The sequence below is a fragment of the Poecilia reticulata genome, linkage group LG9 (assembly GCF_000633615.1).
Source record: "Poecilia reticulata strain Guanapo linkage group LG9, Guppy_female_1.0+MT, whole genome shotgun sequence".
NCBI classification, from domain to species: domain Eukaryota; kingdom Metazoa; phylum Chordata; class Actinopteri; order Cyprinodontiformes; family Poeciliidae; genus Poecilia; species Poecilia reticulata.
The window spans coordinates 20,460,046-20,472,417 of NC_024339.1; the positions used below are offsets into that span (position 1 = coordinate 20,460,046).

General features: G+C 37.8%; 1 protein-coding gene across 2 annotated transcripts in view; it reads left to right on the forward strand.

Annotated features, from left to right (window-relative positions):
- bmpr1ba (bone morphogenetic protein receptor, type IBa) overlaps positions 1-12,372 on the forward strand; it is a 64,334-nt gene that overhangs the window by 33,046 nt on the left and 18,916 nt on the right. For both annotated transcript variants that reach the window (XM_008418506.2, XM_008418507.2), the window contains one exon: positions 6,104-6,512. In XM_008418506.2, coding sequence (XP_008416728.1) covers positions 6,407-6,512 — 106 coding nt within the window. In that variant the 5' untranslated portion in view covers positions 6,104-6,406. The remainder of the gene's footprint in view (positions 1-6,103; positions 6,513-12,372) is intronic.

Sequence of the window (12,372 nt, forward strand, 5' to 3'; positions counted from 1 at the left end):
TTTTGCATTTCTCTAGGATGTTTGGCTTTATTTTTAAACACCTTGTGAATTAAGAAAATAACAAATTCCAACAGTAATGGTGATTTTTTTTTATATAAGCCACATGGGCAGTTGCCCCGGGTGGCATTATGAGGGAGAGGGCACAATCACCCTTTTTGAAATGTATCTGTTAGTTGCTTCTTGCTGAGTCAAATATATTTGTATTCCATATTTCAGAAACAATTGTTGCCTTAAGGCAGTTCAAAGTGTTTTACGTGATTGACCAAAACACAATACAGCAACCAACCATGAAACAACCAACAAACATCACATTTGTTAAATATTGTCATCAAAATCATCAACAGCAATCATAATCAAACACACACCAAATATACCAATCATTGTTCCAACTGTTTTTAATCAAAGGCAACTACAAACAGGTGGGGTTTTTAGTCTTTATCTTAAGTAACTCGCTGGTTCGGCTGTTTTGCATTTTCTGGAAGTTTGTTCCAGATTTGTGTTGCATTATCAACATCATCTCAAGGACCATTTTGGAAATATATGCCACCATTGGCCACTGTGGCTCATTATTATACAGGTCTGAGTATTTCCTAAGTGTCTTTGAGATGGTTGCTTTTAGTAAGGCACTTTCCCTGATTTCAAAAAGATTGGACTTTTGAGTTTCTAACTAAGCAGTCAACATCCAGGACTGATGTTCCCAAACTGATTCTGCTGTGAAGCTAACTCCCTTCTCCCCCTTCTTTAGCACAAATAGCAGAAATTCTCTTTGAGCAATGCAGACATAAAGAAACCATACCACAGGAGGTCAGAGGTGAAACTGTCACTGCTCCATCATCACGCCTTTCTTCCCACTCTGGGAACTAACCCGCTTTTGGTGTTGTGATAGGTTACAAAATGCTTTAGTAGACCCCAGGCACCAGACCAAATACTGATGACAATGTTAAAACACCTCTGACCATTTCTTACTCTTTATTTTTCTTCCCCTCTTTACAATCCTTTACTTACTATCCTTCATGCTCTAGTACTATTTTATAATTATTACTTTAAACATCTGTAGGCTAAATGTCTTCATCTTCTAACGCAAAGTACCGAGCAGCCAAACAAAAACAATTTTCCTCATTGCACCACAGTGTGAATTTTCTCCAGGTGGAGAATTTCAGAGCAGAAATGGTCCATAGAAAGAGAGAAAACCAGCTCAACTCCCACACACAGTGTCTCTCTTGTTCGACAAAGCATTCGGGCAGAAAGGATCGCTATGTAAATGCAGAGTTGAATGGGAGTGAACAGACAGGTTTAAAGTAGATTATGTTAAACTGCTTGTTAGTTTAAAGATAAACTGAAGTGAATGGATGGGGATTAGCAGATGTGCTGCTGTGCCACTGAGGTGTTTCTCAAAGGCTGACCTAATCCTCTATCTCCTTGTCAGTTCACATCAAATAAAAGGATAATGGTTTCTTTAAGGGAACAGTAAAAAGTAAGTTGAGATGGTATAAATTAGCTGACTATGCATCATAGATGGTTCAATGTGACTTGAGCAGATTAATCCAAGATTATAGGTTGGGTTTTCATTAATTTTAAATCACATAGGATGCTTGTCGTTCTTCACAAAGAGGTGGAACGTTGGATGTTTCTTTGTAAAGGCAGAAGGAATCGATATTTTTCTTGGAACATTAATTTCCCACATTTTCTTTTGTGCCACTAGCATAAAACATATCACTAATCTGAAGGATGCTTCAACGCAATGTTTTCTGATATAACAAAGGTGTTGGGTTTTCCAACGTCACCAGAAAACATTTGCCTCTCTCACCACAAAGATTGTCCCCATTGACAAACCGCTAACTAGCAGCCTGTCATGCTTTTTATGTTATAATATTTAAACTCAAGAGATTAAAGACAAATGTCCTAAAGATTCACCTTCTAAAAAGACATGATACTGAAGTACAAATTTCATCCCCAGTGAAAGACGTTATTATTTTGTTGTGTTGAGTCAGCATGTCAAAAATGATTCAGAGTTGCACATCAGGTAAAGTACTGACCTCAGGCATCAGCTGTTGTTTTTCATCCGAATGAGAAAAAGCTGTTTGAATGCTGTTAACCTATGAAACAGAGAAACATTCCTGCTGAAGACTCAGATATAGGCAACTTCATTTGTGGCTTAAAGTGGAAGCTTTACAAACAATGTTACTGCTTTTCGTCCATTCTCTGAACTCTTACTTCAGGTTGCCATGCGTCATCTATCATTTGTTCATCAGAAATCATTGTATTAAATGAGCACACACATCCACCATTCTTTATAGTTTTCTCGTCACTATCCTTTTGTTTGCCTCTGTTTTTTTCCCCTTAGTTTTACTGCTCATCCTTTGCTTGTGCCAGTGTGAGCCATTTATCATGCACCCAGCATGAGGGTGACTCCTGTGATGAGAAGCATGCATGTGCGTGTGTGTGTTGTGTGTGTGTGTGTGTGTGCGCGCGCGTGCGTGCGTGCATGCGTGTGCGTGTGTGCGCGTGTGTGTGATGAATGCCTGTGCTGATTTGCTTGAAGACAAGATATCATATGCAGATCAAGAAGTGACCCCTTCAAAAACTGTTATTTAAAAGGTATTGAAGACTGATGCCCCATGACACACACAAACATCCACACTCGCATACACAGTTTCGCAGCTATCGGGGGCAAATGCTGTCACAGTTTTTAAAAGGATTCCCGCAGTTAGACATGCTTGAAATGACATTCTGGTTCACTAGAGAAGAGGAGTGAGGGGAGGAGTGCAGCAAAGAAAGACAGAAGCAAGGGGGAGAGAGGGCAGGCAATTTTTTTTTTGCTTTACAGAAAACGAAAAATATGCAATAATGAGTGAAATATCTTAATAAGAAGAGCATAGAGAATTTTTATTTTTATGCTGATGTGAAATAAAATCTCTATCAAAATTCCCAACCTGGTGTTTTGATGTGGTAATATTATTATATTATAATATTTTTTCCTGTCTTTACCCATACAGATTTCTGACATGCCAATTCTGATTTGGACGTTTGATTCAAAGAAATATTGTGTGGGTTCTACCTACCGCATATAGAGCTGACATCTAATCAATCTGTTGATATTTGTCTGCTCCAAAATAGATGAAAATTGTCCGATGACATACTCACTGTCTTTGTAGTTTGAAAGTTATGTCAACAATAGAAATTCAGCAATCATGTTTCTTTGAGGTCTGACCTGTTGATAATAATTTTAACCAATTCAGATTTTTTTTTTCTTTTCTTTCTAAGGGATCTTATACATAAAATAAAAGCAAACATATTGCAGCTCTTTGATGGGGATAGTTTTGAATCCATCAGAAAATTTCTGTATTTAAAAGATCATTTGTATTTTCAAATCAAATCATAACTCTCATTTTTTAAATTGTCTTTACCTATTTTATTTAAAAACTGCCTAAATGGACTGAAAATTGTCTTTTTTTCCCTCAGTTAAATACTCAGGTTTTTCTTTATTTTGCCTGTCAACCCAAAATCAAAGTCAATAGTAGAAATACTGGGTAGATTGAAAAATCTCTTAACTGATTGGTGAAACTCTTACCTCTTACTCTATGTGCAAATTATGACTAGAATTTCATTGAAACTTGAAACAGGAATCTGATCTGTTTTGCTTAAACTTTTAATCTTGTATATGAAAGGTTGGGAACTTCTCTCTAATGATGAAGTACTTTTAATTTCTTTCTCCAAGGACAGATAATCAGCCTTATCCCTATTCTTTGTCTCTACAAATGAAAACGAACAAAGAAAATAAACTTTAAGCAGATATCTAAGAGTTTCATTTACCAGAAACTTTTAAGACATTGAATCGGTTTCTTATATAGTGATGGTTCAAATCTGTGATGCATTTTTTCATGCTAAAAGGAAATTGTTCAAAGCAGAAACATACACACACATACACATGGAGTTTTGTCAGCAGTAAATGCCCTAAAGGCAAGAGGATAGCTCTGGAAAGGAAATGGTCTATTAGAGTGTCTCAGCCCATTTATTTATTAGTATAAAAGCCTCAGGCCTGTATGATGTAATCTCTAACAGCGCCTTTAAAGTGTCTCTGCCAGCCACCTGAACAGCTCTCCACTGTGCAAAGAGGTGTTCTCAACACGGTTTTATAAAGTATCTATTTCTAGATACAAAATGTTTTCAAAAATAAAACTTTGCTCCCTGTAAAATAAGAGTGAGACATGATTTTGACTGATTATGGGAGGAGAATCTGGAGAGTTATCAGTCAAACGGCGTTTAGTGCAGTTTGATTTAAATATTAGTTTGCATATGTCTGAAATGACCTGTTCTCTAAAGGTCATCATCTTAAACTCAACACGTAGACGAGAATGTAGAGATTATAGCCAAAAATGGTTATGCTGTATTCTCTCTATGTACGACAGGGTGTGATCAATGAAGTTTTAATTTGTTTTTCAAGCACTGCATGTAAAAGGTAGGACTGAAGAATAAACAATGAATTCAAACTTTTTGAATCTGCAAACCATTGTACTATCTGTTTTTGTGGACAAGTTCCTTCACTGCCTGTGGACGCCTTCCTGGTGAGGTGTTGCAGACACAACAAGCAACTCCAGTAGGTTTTTCCAACTAGAGCATGTTCAGCACAGATGTGACATCATATATTACTATTATTATGAATTATGGCAGTAGTTGTGGAAAGAAATCACAAATTAGTTTTGGTTATATGTTCTTATTTCAGAAGACACAGGTCACCTAGATTAGTGTTTCCCAACCCTGACCCTCAAGGCACATTCACTGCCCTGCATGTTTTAGATGTTTCCCTGCTTTAATGTTCCTGATTCAGATGATTGCAGTTCACCAAATGCCTGTTAATCAGCTATCAATTGAAATCAGTTGGGGTGAAGCAAAGAAACGTCTAGTACATGCAGGGCAGTGTGCCTTGAGGGCCAGGGTTGGGAAACACTAAACTAGACAACAGACTGAAGAGAAGACGACTGAAGAGAAGACACAACAGTGAAGTTGTGTGCAAGAAGTAGCTGGGCAGACTGTACTTCTTGAGGAAGCTTAGGCCATTCAGTGTTAGCAGATGATGTTGCAGAGAGTGCAATCCGTTCTGTCTGCTAGAGCAGCAGCATTAGAGTCAGTGACTTGAAAAAGCTCAACAAAGTGATAAAGAAGGTTTACCTTGGTCTGGGAACTGGATTGCCTTGTGAAGTGAATGCTCCATTTAGTCCTTCATTTAATAAAGGAGCAGGCTCTTCACAAGATTGTGACACAACAGTGTTTTCATTCAGAGGTTTTTCAGATATGATGCAGTACAAACTCCTACGTGAGATCCTTCCTGCCCACAGAGATAGACATTTATAATGAGTGTGCAGAAACACAGATACTAAGAGTTATTGCAACATTAAATTTTCCTCTGAGAATAATAACGTTTTTTTTTTTCATTAATTGAATTGATTTTCTGTCTCAACATGTTTATTGACAGTTGTTCTGATCCCTACTTGTGCTTAACACTTATGAAATATTGTAGATAAACCAAAAGTACTCTGAGCAACATTCTGCATGTCTCCTTACATTTAGGAGACAGGCATATTTATTTTCCAAAGATTTGGATTTGTTTTTTAAATATATATATACTGTGTATCTAAATAATCAAGTTGGATATACAAAGAGTGAAACAACAAAAGTATATAACATGACCAGTTGTGCAGATTACAAGCCTCCTGATAAAGTCAGTACTCAGTTTGTCACTGCTCAGATGCTTTGTGTAATCAATTGTTGTATCATTTTTTAACTCACGCAGTACAGGCAGAAGTTATTTCGAGCAAAATCTGCAAACAGACTCAGAATCTCTCAGATCCTAGTTTGTGTCTTCAGTATCCCCCATAACTCTCCTAACTTTTTCTAAACCCCATCTTGCTTCTGTCTTCTCCCTGCCCCCGTTTTCTTTCCATCTCTGAGTGAATATCTGCGTGCGTGTGCATGTGTGTGTGTGTGGGGGGGTGTGTGTGTGTGCGTGTTCGTGTGTGTGTGTGTTTGTGAGTTGGTCAGCCCTCCCCACAAGCAGAGTAAAGTTAACTCCCCCCCTTTTTCCCTCTCTCTCCCTGTCTTTCAGCTGGCCTCACTGCTACTGTCAGACCTGGTTGGAGGACGATCGGCACCAACGGCTGCTGCCGATGCTGGTGTGTTTTGTGTGGTGTGCTCTTTCTCGCGTTGCGACGGACCCACACACTCACACAGTGGCTTGCATGCCTGATACTCCCCCCACGTCCTGCTCTCCCTCCCTCTCTGACACATACTACACACACTCACTCAGAGGGGGAGCCAGTGGTTGTGAGCGTCAGAGCCTGGCGTGTGGAAAGAGCTGAACAACGGAGCGCAGAGGAAAAGTGAGGAGCACCGGAGGGAGACTTGTACCATGCCAGAGCAGGGAGAAAAGCCGAGGGGCTGCCTCTCTCTCTGTCTCTGGAGCCGGAGTCCTCTGTTATTGCTTGGACTGTTTTCCCTCCAACAACAGGCCAACGGTAAGTTACAGTAAACTTTCTCCACTCACTGCTGCCCTCAACACTTTGGCTGTTTCTACCTTGGCTTTGCAGTGATGTCACTCTGCTGCAGCTCATTAGATGGGCTCTGTTATGTGTGCTTTCGTGAATGTGTGAACTAAGGTCTTTCTTTGAGTTGTGACTTTGATGAGCACACTTTGGTAAGCGGTGTCTGTTTTCTGCAAATAATCTGCGATCATAGTGAGTTTGATCAAACATCTTAAAATTGTGGTAGTTTTTGTAGAGGTTATCTGAGACACAAAATATTTGATAGTTTGTTACATTTGGACATACCATTCATGTCTGCACCCAGTGGATCAACTTATCAGTGCCAGTTCTTCAAAAAAATGTCTCATTAGATCGAGTTTCGTGCCATATGATATAGCTGTTTTTTAAATAAAAGTCGACTGTGTATCTTTTTTGCAAATAGCTAAATGGCAAATGTATATAAACATATATTTGTGACAGTTTTAAGAAAATTTATTTAAAAAAAAACTTATTTCAGGCTCTCGATGCACCTGTTCTTTAATTCCAGAATAAAGAACAAAAAAAAAACACACAATACACTTCAAAACAGGTAGAGAAATGTTCCACCACAGACCAACAGTTGTTATGTTTACTAGCATCAGCTGCATTGGTTGCTTCCATGTTTGGTATCAACAGTGTGATATTTGAGGTGTTGCAAAAAGAATGTCAGTTTATCTTTGATTTATTGTATCGTTACACATTTAGGAAAACTTGTATGTTTGCTTCTTCTCTTCGAATATGTTATGCTTGTTTAATAAAAACTTAAGAATGAGTCTTAATTAGTTTTAAATTGCTTTTTAATTTCACTAACATTTTTCTTGTGAGAGGAAGTAATATGATTTGGCGTGACCCAAAGCAGACTGCCAACTTAGATGTGATTGAGAGTTTTTACAGATTACGGTGAGACCTCCCCCAAAGAGGCTCATGCCCAAAAGTAATCAGTAAATAACAGTGGAAAGATGTAAAAAGCTGGACTGCACTTAGAAGAATGTTTTGATTGGTTTCATTTCCATAAACATTTCATGATGTGAAGCATTTTGAAAAACCACAATTACAATGTGAAAAGAAAATATATTTCTGGAACAAAATTCAATATCTTTTTACACAGTTTTGTTATTATATATCTTTTGTTATTTGTTTTCATAAATGCCTGTTTCATTTCAGAAACAAACTTCTCAGTTATATAAAATCAAATTAAATTGAAATCTGTCAGGTTATGAATAATTTTAACTTTTACTGTAAAAAAAAAAAAGAATCAAATATTTCTTTGTCTCTTTGATTGCGTTTCTTCACTGTTGTTCTATTTAAAGAGATTGGCATTTATTTTGAACACGAGCGATTATTTTAAGCCAGCAGAGGCTCGTAACTTTTAGGTGCTGAGATTGTCGTGTGTTTCTGCCATCCCTCTCGCATGTCTGTCATTCTGGGTTTTCATCTGTAGTCAAGACCTTTTGCTCAGAGTTGTTTTGTTTTTTTTCTGAGATGCTACAGCAGCTATCAAGAATTCAATGGAAGTTTCAAAACGTACACACAAACGTATAGAGGATTTGAATGCGACCAGTGGCCAATCTGTCTGAAAAGTCTCTGAAGAGCTGCCAGAGGGTAAAACATATGCTAAATCTCACATTAAAATATGTATTTAGTGGAAAAAAATATACACATTAAATTAATTATTGTATTTCTATTTCCCAGTTCTTATTGAATAAAAAAGTACTTGTGACATGGTTGTGAGTTTTCCATGTCTAACTTTACTGCAGAGCCTTTTAAGGAGTGAAAAGGTTTGGTCCTTGATTTGTGCAGATTTGAGCAGAATTCTCTGGATGTTTAAAAAAACTGTTCAAACTTTCATCAGACTTTGGTTCTGTTTCTTCTGAATTCTGCTAACACCACACTAATTCCTGCTTTCTCAGGGGTTTTACCCAAATCTAGTTTATACCAGTCAGAAAGCCTTGTAATACTTTGTGGATGATGAATACGCCAGTGCTTTTGTCTTAAAAAGTTTTAGATAAAAAATAGCAAAAACTTTGCATTATCCAACACAGCCACAGAATTACTTCATGATGTTTTTCAAGGAAAACTTGTGCATTTCATTTTTGTGTGGCCACGTTAGTAATACTTTACCTTAATATGTGCCACTTATTGAGGTCATTATTGATGATCCCTTTAAGAATCATAGCAATCCTTTACATTTTCAGTGTAAGATGAGGTGTGTCCACTTGGTTTGGAAACAGTGTTTGTAAAGTTAGGCTCATCATCAGTCTTAATTTGTCTTAACTGTCCCAAAACATGGAAATTCCACTCTCCTTTTTTTCCCCGTTACTGGCACATCTTTGACAGTAACAGGGAGAGATAACGTTACAGGAGTTGATTGAGGTTTCTGTTTGTTGTTAGTAATGAAGTGTAGTGAGGTGCTATGAAAGATGACAGTGTTTTCTTGAAGTCTTTAAAATGTACAGTTATCTTCTCAGCAAAAAAAAATGAAAATGTTAGGATGTGAAATCTACATGAACACTCTTCTGCTCAATGTGTCTAAATAGTGTGTAGTACTCTCTGCACCACTGCAGTTCAGGTGTGTTTTTGCTTAAACTCACCAGCCAGCTCTGCCCATGTGCTGCCACCACATCACACCCTCAAGCCAAGAATATTTAAGTCAACTACCAAGAGGCGGTGACATCCCTGCTTGGCATCTCAGAGGCATAACAGTGGCTTGTTGAATTTTACCCTCTTTTCCATCTCACCACTAGAACTAAATTTAGTCCTCCCTAGGGACGGTGGAGATTTAGATTGGAACATTAAACAGGTCTAACTTGACATTAAAGCCTTATCATATTTGTGACCTGAGACGTTGCTCTGTTATGAAAGCTGAATCAGGGTCACTCGTCTCAATTTGATTTAAAACCATTTTTTGTTTAGACTTGCAGCAGCCCTGTGCATTTGTTGACACGTACAGTAGATGACTGACTGGTCTGGAAACGGGATCATTCGGTGGTTGACACACAGATGATGGATTGTTCTGACAACTCGCTCTGCTCCGACTGAACAGGCCAATAATTGTAAGAAAGAGAGAAAAAAGAAAGAGGGACAGTAAGAAAGAAAAAAAGCTGCTGACATAGTTAAAGCAGGTGTTTTATTTTCACTTGTTTATTTTAACTGTCTGCCCACACTCCCACTGTAAAACAACTCGCGGATTCCTTATGAACTCAACCGAGGCCTATAGAGTCAGCTGGTTGTTTTGCAGTTGAAGACAAAGCTGCTGACAGCTCCTCTGTTGTGTCTTTCAGATGAGCACAGTTTGCTCTTTGGCGTTTTTGTCATTGTCTCTGCAGTAAACAAATAAAGGACATGGCAGCCATTAGTTTACAAGGAGACTGGAAGCACACTGACTTTGTTCACTTTCTGAATCACACACATGCACATATTTTTTGACCTTCCACCTACACCCGGCTGTAGTCCTCAATGTGAGTTCTGGGAAGTGACGAGGGAGTGCGATAGCTTACATTTCATTGTCCTTGGTGGGAATAAGCACTACTGTATCGGTTTTCACAGTCAAAGCCCCTGCCAGTTGCTTTGCTTTTGTCACTGCTCTCTAATAAGGCTGTTGCACATCGCAGGGATAAAAGCTCAGTTCTAAAGGAATAAAACTCCCATTAGCTCCTTTTGTTTTGTGCAAGGCTAATTACGTTGCTGAACTTGTAATTTCTGTAAAGGTGTTTAATTCTTTCCTGAGAATTTTCAGAAAGATCGATTTGTTGTAATTGTGTTCATGATTCAAATATTTTCATCTTAGTCTTTTGCAGCATGCAGGCGAAAACATATTGTCCTTGTAGAAAGCAAACTTCAATATTTTTGATCAAGAATTTTATTTTTTAAATTCCTTAAGAGGCACTGTGCCCTAGAGCTGGGTCATAGTGCAACTTTTGCTGGCTCCTTGGTACTCGTCAGTCTAAAAGTTTTTTTTTTTTTTTTTTCCAGGATGCATTCATTCACTTGATGGAAACTGATATCTATTAGAACCACTAATGTACAGGCTTTAGGGCTGAGAGGTAAAGTGATTATGTCAGTTATAGGAAATGTGTATAAAGTATGGTACAGCAAACTCACACCTTAGCCCTTTCTTTATCACATTCAGTAGTCAGCCGCTGGATGAAATTACCAAAGCAGGGTCTAGAGGGCAATTCGGTAGAAGTTGAGTATGACATCCGAAGGAGGAAGCATTAACTTGTTTACATGGGCCTAATGCAGCATGTTTCCCATAGAATGGCTGATATAAACATTGAAGAGATGGTTCTATTCAGATGACCTCTAAAATGTTCAGTTAATGGAAGTGTGGAGAGTTTGAGACTGAGGGGTATTGTATGCTGTAATGGATACAGATCGGGTAACTTCTAGCCAGTCAGATTACCAGTCTGGCACTGACTTCTTAAGACGCAGCTGGAGTTGAGGAAATTGTGTGTGTGCATGCATAGAAAGACATACTGTGTGTGTATGCGCGTGTGTGTGTGAAGGAGTGTGCGTGTGCGAGACGGAGAGGGGTAGAGAGCGAGAAGATTTTTTTTTTTATGTGTACCAGTCTGAGTATAAGTGAACTTTCTGACTGCTTAGTACCCCAAAATATGTTAAAAATGAAAAATGACCCACAGGTTATTTGATAGAGGTAGTGGATTTGAATCAGTTTTCTTACATTTAACAAAGAGTGAGAAAAAAGAGTTTCCACCATCTTGTCTGGCAATCAAAGATCAGTTCAATTCCAAAATACTTTGTTAATCCCAAAAGAAAATTGGATAAAAGCTGACCAAGGAAAAATTGGAAGCATTCTGCCCAATTGATCAATTCATGTCTATTTAACATTAGTAATAATAATTAAAAGCTAATTTGAGTGTTGTGTCTGAGCTAGAAACATACAGTGATATTTATAGATACATTTTTGAGTAATATTTATTTTTATGTAGCTGTTTACCAGCAGGATATTCACCTTTTTTCAATGTCCCACACCTCCTATTCACCTGATATAACTTCCATAAATAACCATGCAAAATTAACATTAAATTACACCACATAAAACATACATAAATGCACACTGATAAGTATTTAATAGATAACCTTAAGTTAATGCAGGGTGATGCAGTTATCAAGCGTTTTGACTATTTATTGTTAATTTTGCAGGTAAATGTTAAAAGTATTGGTTGATTATTTTTTTTAAAGTTACTGCTGAGATGTTGTTGGTGGACTTAACCAGAAATGGTCCAACAAATGAAATTCTGCTTGGAGTCTCTTCCTTCCTTGGGATGGCTAAATCATCAACCAGCAGTAAGATTTCAAGCAAAGAAACGTGAGACGCGAAATACTTTTTTCACATAAACTGCTTGTTTGCAAATTTTCAGTTAATGTAAAGTTTAGATTTATATTAGTATTCTGAAAAAAAATTTCAGGAACATTAATAATATAGATGTCTTAATAATTGTTGTGAGCTCAAGTCCTGATAGTGCAGGCTGCACATTATGGTAAACACAATTAAGTGATGGACAGATAACAGGTGAGGAGGAGCACAGCATAGCTGGCTGTCACAACTGCAGCACAGAGAGACTAAAGGGCTTAGAGTTTTCCATGCAGTCATGCTCCATCACTTTGCCCACCCCCCCTTCTGCTCTTGGCATCTGAATAGATTTTCTATCAATCTATCAATCTATCTATCTATCTATCTATCTATCTATCTATCTATCTATCTATCTATCTATCTATCTATCTATCTATCTATCTATCTATCTATCTGTCTGTCTGTCTGTCTGTCTGTCTGTCTGTCTGTCTGTCTGTCTGT